General features: G+C 39.2%; 2 protein-coding genes and 1 long non-coding RNA gene across 3 annotated transcripts in view; 1 reads left to right on the top strand and 2 right to left on the bottom strand.

The window, feature by feature from the left end:
- Positions 1 to 309, bottom strand: part of LOC104114569 (uncharacterized) — a 32,369-nt gene extending 32,060 nt beyond the window's left edge. The window contains exon 1 of the long non-coding RNA XR_011408792.1: positions 117 to 309. This is a non-coding gene — a long non-coding RNA (uncharacterized lncRNA). The remainder of the gene's footprint in view (positions 1 to 116) is intronic.
- Positions 310 to 7,640: 7,331 nt separating this feature from the next.
- On the top strand, positions 7,641 to 8,093 carry LOC138894574 (uncharacterized). Its single transcript, XM_070179277.1, has one exon. It carries the CDS (start codon positions 7,641 to 7,643, stop codon positions 8,091 to 8,093), a length of 453 nt encoding a protein of 150 aa, XP_070035378.1.
- Positions 8,094 to 17,305: 9,212 nt separating this feature from the next.
- On the bottom strand, positions 17,306 to 20,719 carry LOC104114568 (photosystem II 22 kDa protein, chloroplastic). Its single transcript, XM_009625049.4, has 4 exons — positions 20,228 to 20,719; positions 19,952 to 20,068; positions 18,734 to 18,983; positions 17,306 to 17,622 (listed from the first exon to the last, which is right to left on the bottom strand). The coding sequence occupies exons 1-4, from the start codon at positions 20,432 to 20,434 to the stop codon at positions 17,378 to 17,380; spliced, it is 819 nt and encodes a 272-aa protein (XP_009623344.1). The 5' UTR covers positions 20,435 to 20,719; the 3' UTR covers positions 17,306 to 17,377.
- Positions 20,720 to 21,715: the final 996 nt, after the last annotated feature.

Raw genomic sequence — 21,715 nt, 5'->3', positions numbered from 1 at the left:
CTAGTCATTATAATATTACATGCATACTAATAAAGAACTAGTAGATCTTAATTTCAAATAGATAGAAAACTGAACATTGTACATGAATCATGAAGAAAGAAGAGAAAGGAAATTACGTTGCAATCAAAGGGACCCGAAATACTGCGACTCCGAACCGTCAAAAAGATGAGTCGAAAGGACGGTAGAGTGGTATAAGAGAGCTCAAATGGCCTGAAGAAAATTAATGGGTTGGGTCACGGATATGGGTCCGTCGGATCAATATAGAAAGTCTGTAACCAATTAGATTGGGCGAAAGTAGTGGAAGTGAAGGTAGATGTGTGACTTTTGAGAAGGGGAGGCGACTTTTGAAGTTCTTTTTTTTTTTTTTAATTAATGTTTCTTTTAATTTTTAAATGCCAAAAATTGAGAAATTAGATAAATTGTCATTCTAATCAAAGAGATGTGGACTTGGGCCCTCTTTTATATAAATTAATTTTAGACTTTTAGTATAAACACACGCGTGTATAACGTATATCAATTAAAAAATATATATTAACGTTAAAATAAAATATAATATCTATTAAAATAATAAAAGTAGATGTTATCTCACTCACATAGTAGTTAAATTCAATATCTTCTAAATATGTAAAGATGATGAATTTAATTAAATTGGTTGCATATTATTTTGTAATCATATTTACCTTATAATATGAGATACAAATATGTTAGATTGTGTCTTACTTGATATCTCTTTATTAAATATATTTTGATTCTACCATTTCATCCTCATTTCTTCAATTTTGTGTTTTAACAAATTTAATTCTTAATACTATAATTAATTTAATTTAATTTTTTTTATTTCTTTTATTCTCGATGGTCTTTTTACGAAAAATAATTTATGTAACTTGAAAAATAATTTTACCTATATGATAAACTTGAAAAAAATGAAATTGGATTATTTTGCCAATTAGTTAATTCAAATACGGGGAAAAAAGAGTTAATTCAAATAGTTAATTATCTTTTTAGAATATTAAAATAAATAATTTATTCTTTGAGGATTCAAATTCTTATATTATCTCATACAATATTTTAAATATTTAATTATAACTATCTTTTTTATCCACGGAAGTTCTATTCAAATGATAAAAAATAAAAAATTTACACTTTATGTTTGTCGATACATTAGTAAATGACTTTTGTCAATCACTTTTCTTTCTCACTTTCTCTTTGCTATTATTAAACATTTTCATAATTATTTATTCTACTTATTTTGAAATCTATGTTAATATTTATATCTAAGCAAATTAATTATCAAATAATAAAATTAATAGCCAGTGGACCAATCTCACATAGACAACTCACAACATGTACATGTTAATTTTTGAATTGGGATAACGAACAAAGCAAAATGGTTCATCTTTCTTTAATTATTTTTTTTTAAATTTTGTTTAAATCACAATTGTTCACCTAAAATTTAGCACAGTTAAAGAATCTCTTTTGAGCTAAAAAACGTTCAATTAGAGACAATTCATACCCATAAGATTCGGTATTTATTTAATGATAATTTAATTGTATAATTTATATATGGTAAAGTTTGAATGAATTTAAAGTTCTAAATATAATAGTTTCTTAATTAAATCAAATAAGGTAAGATTTAATAAGTAATAAATTTAATTTAATTTCAAAGTCCTAAAAATTAGTTAGGAGAATAATCAAATAATTATTTAGTCTAGTGCGGACTCTATTTCAAGGAGGTAAAAAGGCGAACGACATTTCAAAAAATATTATTTGTTTGGATTGGGTGTTGTTGCAAACAATTAAAAATATCATTTGGAGTTTATATCTCAATTTTGAGGGTGTTTGGCGAAGATTAGAGTTGAGTTTTGCTGGATTTCAGATTGAAACTTGATACAATATACATACAAATTGTATTACAATTTGATTATTATAGTACAAGAAGAAGAAGACATGCCATACAATATACATATAAATTGTATTAAAATTGTATTATAGTTGTATATAAATTGTATTTAAGTTGTATTCTGTTGTAGTTTTATATTTGTTTATTTGAATATTGTATGAAAGTTGGAAATTAGTTGTATATTGTATGAAATTTATATTTAAGTTATAAATAATATTTTTTTACAGATAAGTTGTTGATATGTATCAAAATTATATTAAGAGAGGAGTTTTAATTGGAATTTCAGAGGAGAAGAAGAAGAAGAAGAAGAAGAAGAACACGCCGCATATAAAATATATACAAATCATATACAAAATACGTACAAAAGACATATTATATAAAAAAAATTATTGCAATTGTACATAAGTTGTATGATGTTGTAGTTATATTTAACAGATAAGAATGATGTGTGAAAGTTGTAGATAAGTTATAAATAAGCTGTATACTGTATAATTAGTTGTATGAAATTTATTTTTAGTATGTATGTTATTGTAAATGTAGCAATTTGTAGTAAATTTATTTTTAATTTGTAAGTTGTTGTACCATATATTATTGTTTTCTTACTCGATTTGATAAAAAATAACAGAGAATGAATTTCAAATCGACTCATGTGCACTGATTCATGTTTGTTTGAACTGAAAAATCAATGATTCAATTTTTCAGATTGCTTTGCCGCCCTATAGCAACCTTAGCAATGACTATAAAAGGGTGAAAAGTTAATGAACTCAAAATTTCAACATTTTTACACGCTGATTCTCACTTTAGTACTATTCCTAATAGAAAGTACAAGTACAATTCCCTTCGTGGTTCGTAAGATTTTTGTCAATTTTATAGAGACCCTCTCATTGGACTAGCAGATAAGAGAGACACTAGTGCCTCGTGAGGGCAAAAAGCTAAAAGAAGAAATGGTATTAGTTTCCTCTATTCAACCTCGTTTTTATCTCTACCTTGATTGGAGATTGCCGCTTTATTCAATCTTCACCCTCACTTCATCGAATCTTCTGTTGCAAACCCATGTTCTTTTCTTTGCTTCCCCTTTGCGTGAATCATGCTTTAAAGAAGAAAAACACGGCTGGAAGAAGACTCCTTAAAAGAATTGTATATAAATTATAAAGAAATCATGATTATCGCAAATTAATTACAAATTTAAGACAATTTTAATAAATAAATTTAAAATATTGTATAAAAAGGAAAAAAATCTAATATTAGATTGCTATAATCACACTTGTTTTCTTTGACCTTTGAAGTTCTTCATGAACCGTGAGAGGAAATGTGACAGAATTGTTTTATCATCACAATAGCCATTTACGGTACTCTGCAAATTCCAATCATTTGAACTTTCATATTGTGTACAGGTAAAAATCGGGCTCATGATACACTCCAGCCTTCAACAGGGTAAAACGAGCTCGATATAAAGGGGAGTCCGATAATTTATTAAGTACGTTGTGACACACATTCAAAAACAATATACTATTATTTTCACTGTTATTATAAAATTTTCTTTCATACATCAATATTGACCATTGTGAGCTCGGATCGAGGGCAAATAGTTCACTAAGGCTGAAGATGTCTTCTCCGCGTGGTTTGAATTTACTGTATTTCTATTTGTTCGTTTTAATCTAATTTATCGTTTTGTATCAAATTAATTCGTTTATCCTTAAAACCACTTACAAATTTAATTGTTATCCGATTTTGAAGATAAACAGTTTGGCACACACCGTGGGGGTAAGGATAATAGTGAAAATTTAATACAAATTTTCATAACACACCTTACTTCACATTTGTTCTTTGAAGTGTCTTTGATTTCATGTCTACGTTTAAAATGTCGAACTCCCAATCTTCCCCTCTAAATACGGATGCTGAGTCTGGTCACCATGGTAAGAACAACAATATAGCGCCCGGCAACGAGGTGCCCCATACCGATCCCAACGGAATTCCAGCCGCGGACCCGATCGATGCCAGCTCACGTGTGGCCATCAACACAAATTTGCCCACCGATCCTAAAAACAGTGTCCGCGGGGAAGTCCAGTCGGTAGCCCAAAATTATCGTGACGGTGAAGGAGATGGGATCAACTTACGGGTGATCTTTGAAATACTACATGCTCAGCAGGCAGCGATAGCCCAACTGCAGAACCGAAGATATGCTCCCAGCAGAGTTGAGCATGAATCATCCCGGAAAAACACTCGCAGAAATGATCTAGCCGCAGATAGGCCAAACGAAGCTGAACCCGTGACCAACCTCGAGATAATAAAGATGATCGAGGAATTGAAAAAGTGGGTGGAAATGGGAGAAAAGAAAACTGAAGCCAACGACAAGAAGGTGGAGACTTACAACTCCAGGGTCAACCAAATCCCCGGAGTGCCACCGATATTGAAAGGCCTAGACTCCAAAAGGTTTGTTCAAAAACCCTTCCCTCCGAGCGCAGCCCCGAAGCTGATCCCTAAAAAGTTTCGCATGCCTGAAATTCCTAAGTACAACGGGACACTTGACCCAAATGAACATGTGACATCATACACGTGTGTCATCAAGGGGAACGATCTAGAAGATGATGAAATCGAATCCGTCTTGCTGTAAAAGTTCGGGGAGACCTTGTCAAAAGGAACTATGATATGGTATCACAACTTACCCTCCAATTCTATTGACTCATTTGCCATGATTGCAGATGCTTTTGTAAAAGCACACGCCGGAGCCATCAAGGTCGAGACCAGGAAATTAGACCTTTTCAAGGTAAAGCGATAACGAGATGCTCAGGAAGTTCGTGTCAAGATTTCAAATGGAACGGATGGACCTGCCGCCGGTGGCAGACGATTGGGTCGTTCAGGACTTTACCCAAGGATTCAATACTCGAAGCTCATTGGCTTCACTGCAGTTGAAGCAAAATCTAATAGAATATCTGGCCGTAACTTGGGCCGATGTGCATAACCGATATCAGTCAAAAATTAGAGTCGAAGATGATCAGCTTAGGGGCCCTTCCGGGTCTGTTTATCCTATCTGAGCTAGTGACAGACCCAAAAGAGACATTGATCGTGAACCAAGGTCAAGTAGGGATCGATATCAGTCGTACAACGGTGATCGTAGGGGTAACGGATCAGGACGAACTCCTGTAAGAAATGAAAGGAGAAACAATAAGAGTCAAAATAACCGGGGACTCATGAGCAAAAATGGTTTTGACAGGCCCGCCGGGCCTAAGGAAGCACCGAGGTTATCGGAGTACAACTCTAACGTCGATGTTGCTGCTATCTTATACGCTATCGGATGCATCAGAGACACCAAGTGGCCTCGACCTTTACAGTACGATCCAGCCCAAAGGGATCCCAGCTTAATATGCAAGTATCATGGCACACACGGCCACAAAACAGAGGATTGCCGATAGTTAAGGGATGAGGTAGCCCGGTTATTCAACAACGGACAACTCCGGGAGTTCCTAAGCGATCGAGCCAAAAATTATTTCAGGAATAGAGATTCTAATAAACTGACCGAGCAAGAGGAACCCCAGCACGTCATTAACATGATCATTGGTGGTGTTGACGTTCCCCAAGAGTCGATGTTAAAGCGCAACAAAGTATCCATCACGAGAGAAAAATGGACTCGAGATTACGTACCAGAAAGGACCTTATATTTCAACGACGAGGACGCTGAAGGCATCGTGCAGCCCCACAATGATGTACTGGTAATATTTGTACTCATAAATAAATCTCGAGTTAAGCATGTGTTGATTATTCCAGGTAGCTCTGCCAATATCGTTATATCGAGGGTCGTGTAACAACTGGGTTTGCAAGACCAAATCGTGCCTGCAGTCAGGGTTCTAAATGGATTCAACTTGGCATGCAAGACCACTAAAGGGGAGATAACATTACCAGTGAACACCGTAGGGACCATTCAGGAAATGAAGTTTTGCGTGATCGAAGGTGACATGACGTACAATGCTTTGTTCGGGAGACCATGAATTTACAACATGAGGGCAATACCCTTGATACTGCACCGGGTGCTGAATTTCCCAATGCCTTGAGGAATTAAAATAATTTACGGAGAGCAACCGGTCGCAAAGGAGATGTTCGCGGTCGACGAGGTGATCCCGGTATCCGCACTTTCGACATTATAGGGTATGAACTCGATGGCCAAATACGAAACCAAATAGCAATTACCGATACCGGCCTTGATGGAACTGGAGAAGTGGGGGATGGATGAAGACGATGACTACAGAGTTCCCAGGTCTTTCATCGTCCCCGATGATTCCGACGCCACCAAATCAACAGTCGAAGAACTTGGAGCAAGTCATATTGATCAGACACCTGCATATCGTAAGGTACACCTGGGCACGAGATTAAGTCCCGAGCTCAGAAAAAAACTTATGCAATTCCTTATAGCTAACATAAATTGTTTCGCTTGGTTCCATCTCGATATGACAGGGATTTTGCCGGAGATAACCACTCACAAGCTAAGCCTGGATCCAAAGTTCCATCCAGTCAAGCAGAAAAGGAGACCTCAGTCCGAAGTCAAACATGCATTCATCAAGGACGAGATATCTAAACTCCTTAAAATAGGGTCAATCCGGGAGGTTAAGTACTCGGATTGGTTAGCAAACGTAGTAGTAGTCCCTAAAAAGGGAAATAAATTAAGAATGTGTGTAGACTATAAAAACTTCAACAAGGCATGCCCCAATGACTCTTTCCCCCTGCCAAACATCGATAGCATGATCTATGCAATAGCAGGCCACGAGATCCTCAGTTTTCTCGATGCCTACTCTAGGTACAACCAATTCGGATGGACCCGGACGACCAGGAAAAAACATCTTTCATCACTAAATATGGTTACTACTACTATAATGTAATTCCATTCGGACTAAAAAATGCCAGTGCTACTTACCAACGCTTAGTAACTCGAATGTTCAAAGAACAAATAGGAAAATCGATGGAGGTTTACATTGATGATATACTAGTTAAGTCCCTGCGAGCAGAGGACCATTTGAAATATTTGTAGGAAACCTTCAACATATTGAAGAAGTACAACATGAAGCTGAACCCAGAGAAATGTGCATTCGAAGTCGGATCTAGAAAATTCCTTAGGTTTATGGTGTCCAACCAGGGAATCGAGATTAATGACGATAAGATCAAGGCCATCGAGAACATCACCGTTATGGATAGTGTCAAGGCCATACAAAGGTTAATCGGGCATATAGCCGCTTTGAGTTGATTCATATCGAGGTCCTCCGATAAGAGCCATCGGTTCATTTCACTATTAAAGAAGAAGAATAACTTCTTATGGACCCCTAAGTGCCAACAGGCCCTGGAGGAACTTAAGCGGTACCTATCGAGCCCGATTTTGCTTCATACTTTGAAGGCAGACGAACAATTGTTGTTGTACCTAGCGGTATTCGAGGTAGCGGTAAGTGGAGTCCTAGTCTGAGAAGAGGAAGGTACGCAATTTCCAATCTATTATGTTAGCAGAACTTTAGGCGAGGCTGAAACTAGGTATCCTTACCTAGAAAAATTGGCTCTCGCTTTGCTAAGTGCCTCTAGAAAGCTAAAGTCGTATTTCCAATGCCATCCCATATGTGTTGTGACTACTTAACCCTTGAGAAACATAATGCATAAGCCCTAACTCTCAGGACGATTGACCAAATGGGCCGTGGATATCAGCGGGTACGACATCGAATATCGACCCCGAACCACCATCAAATCACAAATTTTAGCGGACTTTATGGCCGACTTCACGTCGGCTCTAGTTCCTGAGGTCGAAAAGGAGTTGCTAGTGAACTCGGGGACTTATTCTGGAATTTGGACCCTCTTTACGGACGATGCCTCGAACACAAAGGGGTCTGGACTTGGCATCGTGTTGAAACCACCGACGGGTAATGTAGTTAGACAATCTATTAGAACGGTAAAATTGACTAACAACGAGGCCGAATATGAGGCCATGATTGCAGGTCTTGAACTGGCTAAAAGCCAGGGAGCCGAGGTGGTCGAAGCTAAGTGTGATTCTCTCCTCGTGGTCAATCAAGTCAATGGAACGTTTGAAGTCAAAGAGGAACGAATGAGAAGATACTTGGATAAGCTACAAGTAAAGCTACATCGATTCAGGGAATGGACTTTACAATATGTACCTCGGGATCAAAACAGCGAGGCCGATGCTCTTGCTAACTTGGGATCGTGAGTTGATAACGATGAATTCAACTCGGGAACGGTCATACAACTAATGAAATCGATAGTGGAGGAAGGCCACGCCGAGATAAACTCGACAAGCTTAACCTGGGTTTGGAGAAACAAGTACATAGATGACCTGAAGACCGGAAAAATTCCCTCGGATCCTAAAGAATCGAGAGCTTTGCGTACAAAAGCGGCCTGGTTCAGCTTGTCCGAAGATGGTACCATATTCAGAAGAGCATTAGATGGCCCACTTGCCATATGTTTGGGGTCGGGATACACCGAATATGTTTTGAGGGAATTCCACTAGGGCACCTGCGGGAACTATTCGGGGGTCGAGTCGTTGGTTCGGAAGATAATTAGAGTCGGCTACTACTGGATCAATATAGAAAAGATGCAAAGGAGTTCATATTAAAATGTGACGAGTGTCAGAGGCATGCTCTGATGATCCACCAGCCCGGGGAGCCGTTACATTTGGTCTTGTCGCCCTGGCCATTCATGAAATGTGGGATGGACATCATTGGTCCCTTGCCTTGGGCACCCGGTAAGGCTCAATTTATCTTATTTATGACTGATTATTTTTCTAAGTGGGTGGAAGCCCAGGCATTTGAGAAAGTTAGGGAGAAGTAGGTTATTGATTTCATATGGGATCACATAATATGTCGATTCAGAATGCCGGCCAAGATAGTGTAAGACAATGGGAAGCAGTTCATCGGCATCAAAGTGAGAAAGTGTTTTTAGGACCACCATATCAAAGGGATCCTATCAACACCCTATCACCCTGGTGGAAACGGGCAAGCAGAGTCTATGAACAAAACTATACTCCAGAACCTCAAAAAGAGGTTGACCGATGCCAAAGGAAAATGGAAGGAAATCTTGCCCGAAGTCCTATGGGCATATCGTACGACCTCAAAATCCTATACCAGGGCCACTCCATTCTCGTTGGTCTGCGGTGCCGAAGCTCTTATACCGGTCGAAGTAAGAGAATTGAGTCTCCGGGTCCGATATGCGATCGAAGAGTCAAACAACGAGGTCGTGAGTACGAACTTGAAATTGTTAGACAAAAGGTGCGAGGCCGACCTCGTCCGAATGGCCGCCCAAAAGCAACGGATCGAAAGGTATTACAATTGAAGAACCAACCTTCGACACTTCAGTGTCAGGGACTTGGTGTTAAGAAGGGTGACACTGAGTACCCGGAACCCGAACGAAGGGAAGGTTGGACCGAATTGGGAAGGCCCGTATCGAATTATCGAGATCACCGGCAAAGGATCGTACAAACTCGAAACAATGAACGGTGAACGGCTACAGAACAACTGGAACATAATTTACTTAAAACGATACTACACGCTTGCAGGTAACAACCAAGGAATGATGTGACTATTAGGCCAGAAAGCATGCGTTGCACTCTTTTTTCCTTGAACCAGTTTTGTCCCAAATGGGTTTTCCATTAAGGTTTTAACCGAAGCAACAATGGATCGTGCTAACTTAGAATTGAAGAATGACGTCAAAGTTCACATCAACAGTATTAGAGCCCTCTTTAAAATCGGTTTGGAATACTGGGGGCCATCATCATCGGGTAATGATTTTAGTAAGGAGGGAAACTTTGTGCTCAAACGAGTATAGGCTTGGTGGATAGGATTTGTTATAAGGGCCAAACGGTCAAATGAACCGTGCCCACATAGGCCACTTAAGCCCGGATGAAACTTGTACACATTTGCAGTCTTGTATGTTGCGCGAAAATAAAAGAAAATTTCTACCTTGCAGATACATACTTTGCCTCTTAAAAATCTACTGTATTTTGTACCTTAAGGACATCGGGACCAAGGAACACCTTTGTCTGAATTCAAGAGATCACCCCTGCTCGGGGACTATTGTTATGGGCAAGCCCGGACAGCTCGGGCTACGAAGCCTGGGGGCACAAAACCTATTAGGCAGTACCCGAACTTCAAAGGTTATAGCCATCTCTATTGTTCAACATTGGGTAACACCCGAACTTAAAAGGTTACGACCGTCCTAGAACGGCTCGGAGACGTCCGAGATCCGTAACCAAAATATAAGGCCTTCAAAATTTCTAAACCGGTTCGAAGGCTACCCTCGACAAAATTATAAAAACTTCTAAGTTAACATTTCGGGAAAAGCTTCCGGTTATACCAAGCCCCCACGAGTCTTAAGAAAAATAATATCGAAAATGAACATTGTTCCAACCTCCGAATAAGACCTAATTATTACGTGTTAAGGTATCCAAAATCTTTGCAATCATAAAGAAAAAAGCAAAAAGAAACAAGCTTGAAATTTTCCGCAAGGAAAAGGCCTTATATATATATATATATATATATATTTTTTTTTTTTTTTACAAAGGCCAAACGACCTCAACATAATGCAAAAGTACAAAAGCAAAAATTACAAGGCACCTAAGAAGCCTGATCCTCACCGGATCCCGCCATATCACCAGGGTCATCGGAATCTTCCCCGTCCTCGGATCCGTCTGAAACCTCAGAATCTTCCTCATCCTCGGGGTACTCCAGTTTCTTGGCCTCGGCCTTGAGCCTCTTAACATTTTCAAGCTCGGCCGATAAATCGAACCCCCAGGCATGAACCTTCTCAAGAGCCTCCCTCTGGGACTGCCACTTCACATATTTGACTATAGCCTTTAGGTGTTCCTGAGGTGCATCAGCGTCGGCTTGGTACTAGGCCACCATCTCTTCAACGTCGGCTTTAGTCATCTCCGCCTCTGACTTGGCTGCTTCGAGCTCCTTGACAAGGGTATCCCGGGTGGAAATTGTCGAGCCTAGTTGAGACTGGAGATTTTTGATTTATCGGGACTGTATCTCAACCTTCTCCTTCGCCGATCGAAGTTGAGCCTCCATCGAGGCCAGCTGCTCTCGGGCAGTCTCATTTTATGAATCCAATCAGTCCATCTTGAATTTCCACTCTTAGGCCATGGCTTTGACTTCGTCCATCTCAGTCCGAAGCTAGTCGACCCGATTAATCTTCAGCTGGACCTGTGGGTTCTGACCATTAGACACCGTGTCTATCTCATCATCACTAACTTCAAAGATTTTTACCTATTCCAACAGGTCGGCGTGTTCTTTTTGAGCCGCATCCAACTCAGCTCGGAGGCTCTTGATTTCACCCTCACGTTGCTCGTTAAGAAGTTTATACATGCCTCTTTTCTCAGCAAGCTCTTTGACTTCGGTCTCGAGTTGGCTCAGCTCATCCCGGTACCGGAGGAAGGTCTCGTGGTGGAGCACCAAGGCCTGCAAATACGAGAAAAGATATTAGAATTATCAAAAAATTAGTTCAAATATCATAAGAGGTATTAAAATCATCACGAATTATCAAGAGTTACCCGGTTTAGCGCATGTTGTGCTTCGTTGAACAGGCATGGCGCATCTACCTCATTCATTTTGGCCTAGTCTTCTTGAGTCACCAGACATCGGAGATAACTGGATATCCCTATGGGGGCGGAAAAGATCCGGGCATCCTCCGGAATGGTGATAATGACAGTCCGCTTCCGACCAGGATCCATGCTTAGAGCGGGGAACCAGTTGGTTAATTTCGGGATCGAGCTTGACCCGCCGGCCTCCGAAGATGGACTTTTATTCGGTACCTCTAAGTCACACAACCCGGTAAAATCCACCATAGTGGATGAGTCTATACCGTCAAATAAGCCTCGGAGGGGATCATCCGTTCCATGGGCCTCCTCATGGGACCGCTCATTCATCGTTCAGGCTGCATCAAACATCGAATCTATGAACGAAGGCGATCCCGAAATATCTATCATGCCGGGAAGGATCGGCATATCGCGAGTCCTTGACCCTTACCTCGGCACCAGTCTCGCGGATGTTACACCCCATGTTTTGTACGTGAAAGTACATAGTAAGTCAATTGATGTAAGCTTGAAAATGAGATCCTCTTTGAAAGTATATAAAGTGATTTAATGATGTTACGTCCCATTTTCGCAAGCCTTTAAGATTTATCATTCGGGTACAAATGTTTCTAAGGGGACATGTGTTACACCCGTACTTCATATGTCACTGTCATTATAGGATTATCTAATGTAAGCTCAAAAATGACGAAATCCTTCTACAAGGATAAGAAAGGTTTATCGAAGTCTTAAATAAGTTAAGATGAATATGAGACTTATTAATCATGATTTAAACGAGTTTAAAGTCATGATACGACTATATATGATGTTTGGATATGAAATATAAAGTTTGAAAAAATCGGATTTAAGTTGCGGAAAAATCGAGCTAAGATTTTCCTCGTAACGAGCCGTTTTGAGAAGTTAAATTCGTAAGATTTATGATGTCATTTTGGGACATATATCATACAAAAATTAAGGCCTTTTAACCTAGTTTTCAATGGTCTAAACCATTTATTCATACGATATCGGGGTAGATAAATATGGATTTTTAAAGTAGGGTCGCCAAGTCACATCGCCGCACTTCGGAGAAACTGGCAGGTTTATAGGCCAGGTTGCGAGGCCGTTTTCTCCTAATATATTTAGAGTTACAGGGATATATTTATATTGAATTAAATCTCCATGTATCTAGTTTCTAACTCTGCAAACCGTTCGTCGATACAATATTGTAATAGAGAGATATTCGTATTTTTGCGAGACTACGCAAGTAGCTCGGTTGGGACCTACTTGAGATGGCCACCGACCCCTACGTCTTTTAAAAGATGTTTCAGCCTCATTTAGGGTCATTTCTCACCCAAATTTAGTCAAAAAGCTCTCCAAAAGCCTCACTAACATATCCCAAGATCACAAGAATCAAACTCAAGGGCAATCAACTCAAATCATCATCAAAGGTGTAAAAGACTACAGGAGAATGCTTCTATGATATTGTGGTGTGATTGAGGGCTATTGTGAGCTAAGTTGAGATAGAGTTTCGAGTTGTAGCTTCTGTCCAAGGTATGTATAACATCTTCTTGATTGTGCCTAAGGTTAATCTTGTGTTGGTTGTGTTGGTTGAGTGAAAAAACATAAGATAGCACTTGAAAGAACATGGGATATGGTTGTCTTTTTGGTTGGACTTTTTTGTGGCTAAATATATGGTTTGTGGTGGCTGGAAATTATGAGAAATAAGTTGATAATGTTGTGGCTACTGTTGTTAATCTATTCTAGGTGTTAATTAAGTTGATTGAAGAAGTAGAGATAAAAAACAAGTGATTGACGATAAAAATTAAGGTGCTAGACGTATGGGGCTATTTTGGAAGGTATTTTGTGATGTTTTGAACTAGAAATAATATAGTACATATAAGTATGATGTTCTGAAGGTTCTAAATTAATTTATGGAATAAGAGTTGGATTCAATTTATATCTTGGTATGAGTAAAAATGATCTTGTCGCTCAATATGATTTTTAAGATAATTGGAGAAACTCATATTGGATTATATTGTTGTTGTTGCTATTGTTGGTTATAGTTATTGTTGGGCTATTAATGACCCTTAGTGATCTTTGGGATGTATTAAAAATAAGGGATTTTCTGCCCTATTTTCCTTAATCCATACGACTAGACAAATACGATGGTACGACATTATATGTTAACGGCAATATCATTTCACTTGTTGTAGATGCAAAAGGTTGTGTTGAGCTTGGGTGAGTAATAAGGAAGAGATAATACATGTATGTTAAGTATATCCCTTCTTTCCTTTTGGCATGATCCATATGATACAACGAAACGAGCAAGCATGCCACTTTCATAAATGACTCTATTCATAGAAGTACTAGGGGTGCCTATGTTCTTGATTTCCCATGTGTCCTATTATTATATCTTTTGTTCACGGATATCAGAAAAATACGTAAGTTGCTAAAATTTATCCGAAGGCATATTGATCTTATGACATTCCGAATAATCTTACTGACTTACTTCATTATGCATTGTATTCATTTATACATATACATTGACCCATGACCATATGACGTTATTTACGCGTATATTATATGTACATGGGATATGGGAAAAGGTTATGGCGTTATATACATACCACCACCTGATCAGCTGGTATATGTTGATGATTCGCCCACAATAGCCGAGATGATATGATGGGATGCTTCAGATGCTTGATGATATTATGTACGCATATACCTATGCATGGTATGGCATATAAACGCATATGCAAGACATTATAAATTTTTCATGATTCACAGAGCTATTCAGACTTACATGTTGAGTTCTCTACTCCGTGTTTTTTTCATGTCTTTTATATGCTACTTTCATGCCTTACATACTCGGTACTTTATTTGTACTGGCGTCCCTTTTTCCTGGGGACACTGTGTTTCATGCCGGTAGGTACCGATAGACAGATTGAGAGTCCTCCTAGTAAGCTATCAGCTCATCGGAAGGTGTTTGTGCACTCCACATACTCCAGAGTTGCCTATTTGGTCTATATGATTTGGACATTTATTGATTGGTATGGCGGGGCCTTGTCCCGACCTTTATGGCATTTATGTACTATTAGAGAGTTGTAGACAGATATCATATATATGGATACTTGTATAGCCTTGTCGGCCTATGTTTTGAGTATACAAATGATCATATCGACATTATAGGCTCGTATGTCATATGTATAAGTTTATATATCATGTTGGGCCGGCCTATGTCTAGTATTCCCTTTTGTTTTATTCCGGTTATCTCATGACACCCCTTCTGGTCCATTTACCCATGATGGTATGATAAGAAAGATATGTTACGTTGGTACTCGGTTGAGTAAGACACCGAGCTTGTCGCGGCCCTACGGTTTGGGTCGTGACATCGAACTTGAGGGGGATTAGTGTCAGTCGTTTCCCCCTCGGCTGCCACCTATTCCTCGGGTCAGATGGAACATGGGCCATGAAGATGTCATCCTCCTCAGGCTTGTCTCTGAGCCAGAGGAGTGATTCCGAGTCAAGCACTCGGGAGCTGGAAGTTCCCTTTGGCTTACAAACCAGCCTCCTTCTTGTTTTCTTTTTCTCCGAGCTTGGTGAACTTAGGGCCTTTTTTCTTTTCTTCTACCCTGTTGTGGCTCCGGACTGTCCCTAAATGGAAGAACCGGGAGGTAAGTCCTCATCCCCAACCGAGGGCCTAAGCTCGATGGTCTTAGGCAAATCTGCAAACGGAAAATAAAGAAAATAAGAACGTAATGCTGAAGGGAGAAGCCTAACACAACCTACTCAGGAAAGGAATCTTACCATGGGAACGAGCCTCCCAACGCCCCTTCTAGAGTTTTTGCCACGAGCGCTCGGAGTAGGGAATTTGTGAGACAATACCTTCGACTCACTCCTTGAGTAGAGGAATAACATTTGGAACTCGGGCAACAACTGCACCACTATGAATACCAATGAGAAAAAGTAATATGAGCACGAAATCAACATTCGAAGGAACGTTTTACTTATGTGATGTATTCCATTTCTCGGGGAATGGCTTGGATTCGGCCGAGATCAAATCTGAGGTCCGCACCCGGACAAAATGACCCTGCCAGCCTCGGTCCCGGTCCTCGTCGATACTCGAAAATGGGGATTTGCTGGCCCTGCGAATAAGCTTTATCAGTCCTCCCCCGAAAATTTGGGGACTATATAAATGGAGCAGATGATCAACGGTGAAGGTGCACGAATCGATTTTATTTACAAAACATCGGAGGAGGATCATGATCCTCCACAGTGAAGGGTGAATTTGGCCGAGACATACCTCGTACCTCTTGCAGAAGTTTATGATGACCAGATCCACCAGGCCTAGCGTAAAGGGATAAGTGTAGACACTTAGATACCCTCAACGTGTGTAGAAATGGCCTCCTCAGAGTTGGGGACCGCTATGTCTTTATCGTCCCAGTTACAGTCCTTTCGGACTAAGGGGAGATCGTCTTCGGTGATTGAGCAAATAAATCTCGATGCCTCCTCACACCGACCCTGCACCGAGGAGGACTTGCTGACCTTGAAGTCATCAGTAACCGAACAATCCCCGGGAATGAACATCTTCAAGGGAGGTTTAGGAGTCGGTTCATCGATGACCACGTTAGCAGCGGATCTCCCGTGGTCGACCACATCGGAAGTAGTTTCGTTGGTTCCGGCAGCCATTTGGGAGGTAGAAGCAACCTTTTGGGGAACAGATTTTGAAGTTTTTGCCATTGTTATAAGGGAAAGCTTGAAGGAGATAAAAAAGGTTGAAAGCTGGAAGCTCAGATGTGTTGGTTTGAGTGGATGTTGAGTAAAGATTTCAAAGGAAACTCGAATACCGGAGGTAAAAATGCTAGAATGTGAAAGAGAATAGTGAAATCCTGAGGGTACGAGGGTAGACGGTTTAATATAAAGTAAACAATGAACGAAAGTGGGGTTATTTATAGTGGTGTCGCAACGCTTCGCCTCCAGGGACAACCGACCGGCGGCTGACATGCATTTAATGCCATTATGACATAACTGACGAGATGTTTCAGATTTTTTGTCGTTTATGTCACGGTGTATCGAAGAAGGAATCGAGACGCTCATGTCGTTTCTCATTAGCTTACTTTTCGAGAAACGAAGGGACTATATGTGTACGGGTAAACACCGGGCTCATGATACACTCAGGCCTCTAACAGGGTTAAACGAGCTCAAGATATGATTGCAAAAGATCCGAATCGAAGCAAGGATATCCTCAAGTTAGAGTACGAGGGCCGACCATTGACCCTCGATAATATCGGGGTCATGATTCGAGATCGACCTAAAACCTGAAGGACTTCGGAGAGCGTCGCCGGGCAATCAAGCACGGTCAACAGGAGGTCGTAATATCCGTGACCGGCCGTATATCACGGCATGGATCTCGGCACTTATCGATGAAGAACCGGCGATTAGTTAAATAGAAGATTTTTTTACCTTTTATAGAGTTATACTTAGAGTAAAATTCTCCTACTATATAAATGAGGGTCTGATAATTCATTAATCACGTTATTACACGCTTTCCAAAATAATATACTATTATTTTCACTGTTATTCTAAGTTTTTCTTTCATCATCAATATTGACCATTGTGAGCTCGAATCGAGGGCAAATAGTTACTAAGGCTGAAGACATCTTCCCCGAGTGGTTTGAATTTACTGTATTTCTATTTGTTCGTTTTAATCCAATTTATCGTTTAGTATCAAATTAATCCGTGTATCCTTAAAACCATTTATAAATTTAATTGTTATTCGATTTTGAGGGTAAACACATATTACTCATTTTTCTGGAAATTAAATAAGATAATCGCGATGGAGTGCACACAAGTTAGAAGAAATATAAATTAAGTTTATTAGAAAAAGCTACACAAAAGCCACACAGAAACTAACTAGTCTGTCTTCACTCCTCTTCCTCATCAGTGACAAATTTGCCAGTTCCTGGATTTATGGCAGCAATGAAGAAGAAGACAATGTTAAACAACAAAAGGGGCTCAATCTCATTGATTGGGACACCTGTCTCAAAGTTAAGTTGTGCCAAAGCTCCTTTCCCTGTGATAATTTCTCCTATAATAGAGAAAGCAATTCCCAGTTGTGCCAATCTTCCTACAAACAGCTCATTTGCCTTTGTGAATCCAAATAGAGGACCTGAATTTATACAACGCTTTCGTTAAATCCAACGCCAAACCAACTAAAGATTATTTTATACACCTCTTTCATAATGTACATGTTTATAGTATACTACAAGTTGATTCTTGAAATCAACTCAAAACACTATAAAATAGTGTAGATAATTTTACTCCTAAAAAGGAGTATCTTTTGTTTAAATGCAGCTGATACAACTCAATTAATAAAAAGACTAAAATATATATCCCGTACCCGCTACCAGAGGCAGATCTAGAATTTTTACGTAACGAGGCATAATATTCTGCTTAACCAGTGCCCCCTAAAGGTTTTTACTGTTCAGGGTGCCAAGGGCCTTAAATTAACTATTTTCAAGATATATACATTTGCATATACAAAATTTCTACCGAAACTTTACGCGGTCGGTGACCCCTCACTATAACACATAGGTCCGCCTCTGGCCGCCAGAGGCGGATCTAGGATTTCAAGAGGATGGGTGCACTGTTGTGAAGAAGTGGATTTAGAATTTACACTTGACAGGTTTAACTTTAGTCTCTTACCATGAACCCACTACACTATTGAAATTATAGGTTCAAAATTATATTCTTTTTAAAATTTTAGTAAGTTTCACATATATATCTATACTTCGTACCGAAAACAAGACCGTTTGGAGTGGATTTGAATTGTCAATGTCACTCGTAGAGGTGCACCAAATAATAATTGCATCATAGGAGTCTTTGAGCATGGGTGCAAACACATATATTTAAATAATTTTGAAGAAATATGACATTATTATACATGATTTAGGGAGAGGAGTATGAATTCACATGAACCCATACCCCTTAACCTAGATACGCCTCTGCTTGCCGCTACCTTTCGGGTGAGCACATGGTAAACTTCACTAATAGCAAGCCCCATACGATGGGCTCGACTAAAGAGGCATGTAAGTGGTTTCGAACTCTAGACCTCCTATTTGGAAAGTCCCTTGCTCAACCAACTCGGCCACCCGAAGGATTTAGTAACATATATATTTCACGTGGTGTTTTGGACATACTAGGAGTACTTTTTTAAAAATATTATCCGCTTCCTAATCAAGTAAAAATATATATCAAGAAAAGGAGGAGCTTATTATTACCTCCTTCCCTAAGACCCAAAGCAGCCTTAAAGCCTTTGCCAGGAGGGATAACAGCCTTATCAAGACCAGTAGCAGGGGCAGGGTCATCAATAAATTTTCCTCTATCTCCCAAAGCTCCAATAGCTCCAAGCAGATTGAATAGGATGAAGAACAAAAGTAGTGGCTCAGCTTCATAGATTGGAATTCCAGTTTCAAGATTCAATTGTGCCAAAATTCCCTTTCCTGTTACTGCTTCTCCCAACAAAGATGCCTATATAACATCATTGCATTAGTGGTGCACAATGTATTTATAGGAGGAAATATCACTTAAATTTTAGTTATTAAGGATGGCTGAAAAGGTGTCAAAGTATTTTCCAAGTTATTTATAGGTTCCATAAATGAAATGAAGAAAAAAATAATGTTGTTATTTTTTCATTTGTCTAGTCGGTTTGCCGATTCAGCCTCAAATCCTTTCCCAAAGTAGATAGGGGTTGTTTAAAATGACTTGAGGTTTGTTTTTAAATTACCTTTTAAGGAACCGTCTTCACGAACTCGTACCTAATTCTTGATCCTATCCGGTGCTTCACGTGCTAAGTTGGACGAATTACTTTTGAATTTTGAGAAGAAATTAAAAGATATTTACTCATACTTACAAAGGAGGAATGAAAAGGTGTCAAAATATTTTCATAAGTCATTTATAGGTTCCTTTATATGAAAAAAGCAACGCTGTTTAGTACCTTTCAGAATGTAAAGGAGATCTTCTCATATTTTTCGTCCACATTTGAAATGGTCTAAAAATCCAAAGTATTCTGATCTATAGCGTCTAAACACAGAGCTATATATATATATACACGCGTGCAAGTCATATATTTCTTACATAGAGTTTTAGTAATTAATAAGATTTTTTACATTGAATTATCACTAGACAAAGCTATACAATAGCAATAAGTGCAAGTCAACAAAGGGTTTTAATTAATATAAGGGTTTATCACTTAACTACGACAAATCTACATGTTATGAATTACGTGCATTGAGTCCGAATATTATTTTTCGAACTGATACCACATTATCCGTTACCCGTTCAATAAAATAAGACTTTGGCCTTGGGATGCGACTCATTTGTCTAACTATGTAATACTATAATATTGAGCCTTTAGTAGAATAATAAAAGTATTTTATTTATTTTTATTTTAAGAACCATTAAAAAATTAAGATAAACTAATTAATCGAAATACTCACCGCAAAACCAATCATAGCAACACGGCCAACAAAGAGCTCATTTTGCTTAGTGAAACCAATTCCTCCTGAGGTTCCAAAAATCCCATCCTCAACTTTTTCCTTTGGCTTTGGTACAGCCTGTTGCTCCATCAAAAATAAAAAATAAAAATAAAAAGATATTAAACAAATTGCATATGCAATTTAGCCCAATTATATTAAAGAAAGACGGTAAATGAAAATAAACAAAATACATAATTAAAGGGGATAATGACTTTTTTTCAACAGTAATTAGCTAACCTTTTTGGCAGGAGCTTTAGCTTTTGACTTGAAAAGAGCAACAGTAGTACTTGCGAAATGTGAAGAAGAAGAAGCAGAAGGGTATTTCAAAGGAAGAGAAGGCAAAAAGAAAGAAGACAAAGGCTTAGGCTTTAGTCTTTCGACTAAGGATTCTTTACTCCTTAAATCAACTTTGGCATTGGCTGTCAGCAACATTGTTTGAGCCATGTCTTTTTCTTTTTGCTCTTGAGAACTTGAATTCCCTTAAAGTTAGAAGAAGAAGAAGAAGTTTGAACAAGAATTCAGTTCATTAATTTTTTATGATATCTTGGTTTTTATAGAAAATGAATGGTGTCCATTTATTTTGATTCTGGAGATTTTTGAGGTTGAGATTGTTATCACTGAACTAGGATAGAAAGTGAGAGTCGATAGAGCGACCACGTCCACCTATGTACTTTGTGCGCTTGTGAAGTAAAATGTCCCTCTTTTGTGCGGCCTGTTGTGTATTTTTTGGTTGTATCTTGGTTCTCAAATCAAATGTCTACGTATATACTTTTATTATTGTAAACGGGTAAAATCGAGTCTGTTGCATGACTCGTCTTCCCGGTGAACAAATTAGAGCAGGAACATGATCGTATTGTATCGGAGTCAGAACGAAAAACCTCTCGTATTAGGACTCGGGTAAGGCACCTGCACCGGGAATATCGAGGCCATATCCTCGTGGGCCGATATGAAGATTGAAGACTTCGGAGAATATTAACAACCATACAATGGAGATCGAAGGAGTAATGGGTCCGGACGCAAACCTGCGAGGAGTGAAAGAAGGAGCGATCGAGGTCATAATAACCGGGGACTCATGAGCAAAGATGGTTTCGACAGACCCATCGGGTCTAAGGAGGCACCAAGGTTATCGGAGTACAACTTCAACGTCGATGCTGCCGGCATCGTATCAACCATCAGATGCATCAAAGATACTAGGTGGCCTCGACCATTGCAATCCGATCTTGCCCAAACGGACCCCAACCTAATATGTAAGTATCACGACACTCATGGCCACAAAACCGAAGACTGTTGAGAGAAGAAGCCCGGTTATTCCATAACAGACATCTCCGAGAATTTCTGAGTGATCGAGCCAAAAATCACTTGAGGAATAGGGACTCCAACAAGCAGATCGAGCAAGAGGAACCTCAGCACGTCATTAACATGATCATTGGTGGAGTTGACGTCCCCCAAGGGCCGATGTTAAAGCGCACTAAGGTGTCCAATACAAGGGAAGCACATACTCGAGATTATGTACTGGAGGGAACCGTATCTTTCAACAACGAGGACATTGAAGGCATCGTGCAACCACATAATGATGCACTGGTAATATATGTACTCATAAATAAATCTCGAGTTAAGCATGTGTTAATTGATCTAGGCATGTTCAAAACCGAACCAAAACCGTTAACCGAACTGAATCGATGACTTATTGGCTTATTGGTATCGGATTATTGGGGTAATGGACGA

Source organism: Nicotiana tomentosiformis, chromosome 6 (assembly GCF_000390325.3).
Source record: "Nicotiana tomentosiformis chromosome 6, ASM39032v3, whole genome shotgun sequence".
Taxonomy (NCBI): domain Eukaryota; kingdom Viridiplantae; phylum Streptophyta; class Magnoliopsida; order Solanales; family Solanaceae; genus Nicotiana; species Nicotiana tomentosiformis.
This window is presented reverse-complemented; position numbering and strand designations above follow the sequence as displayed.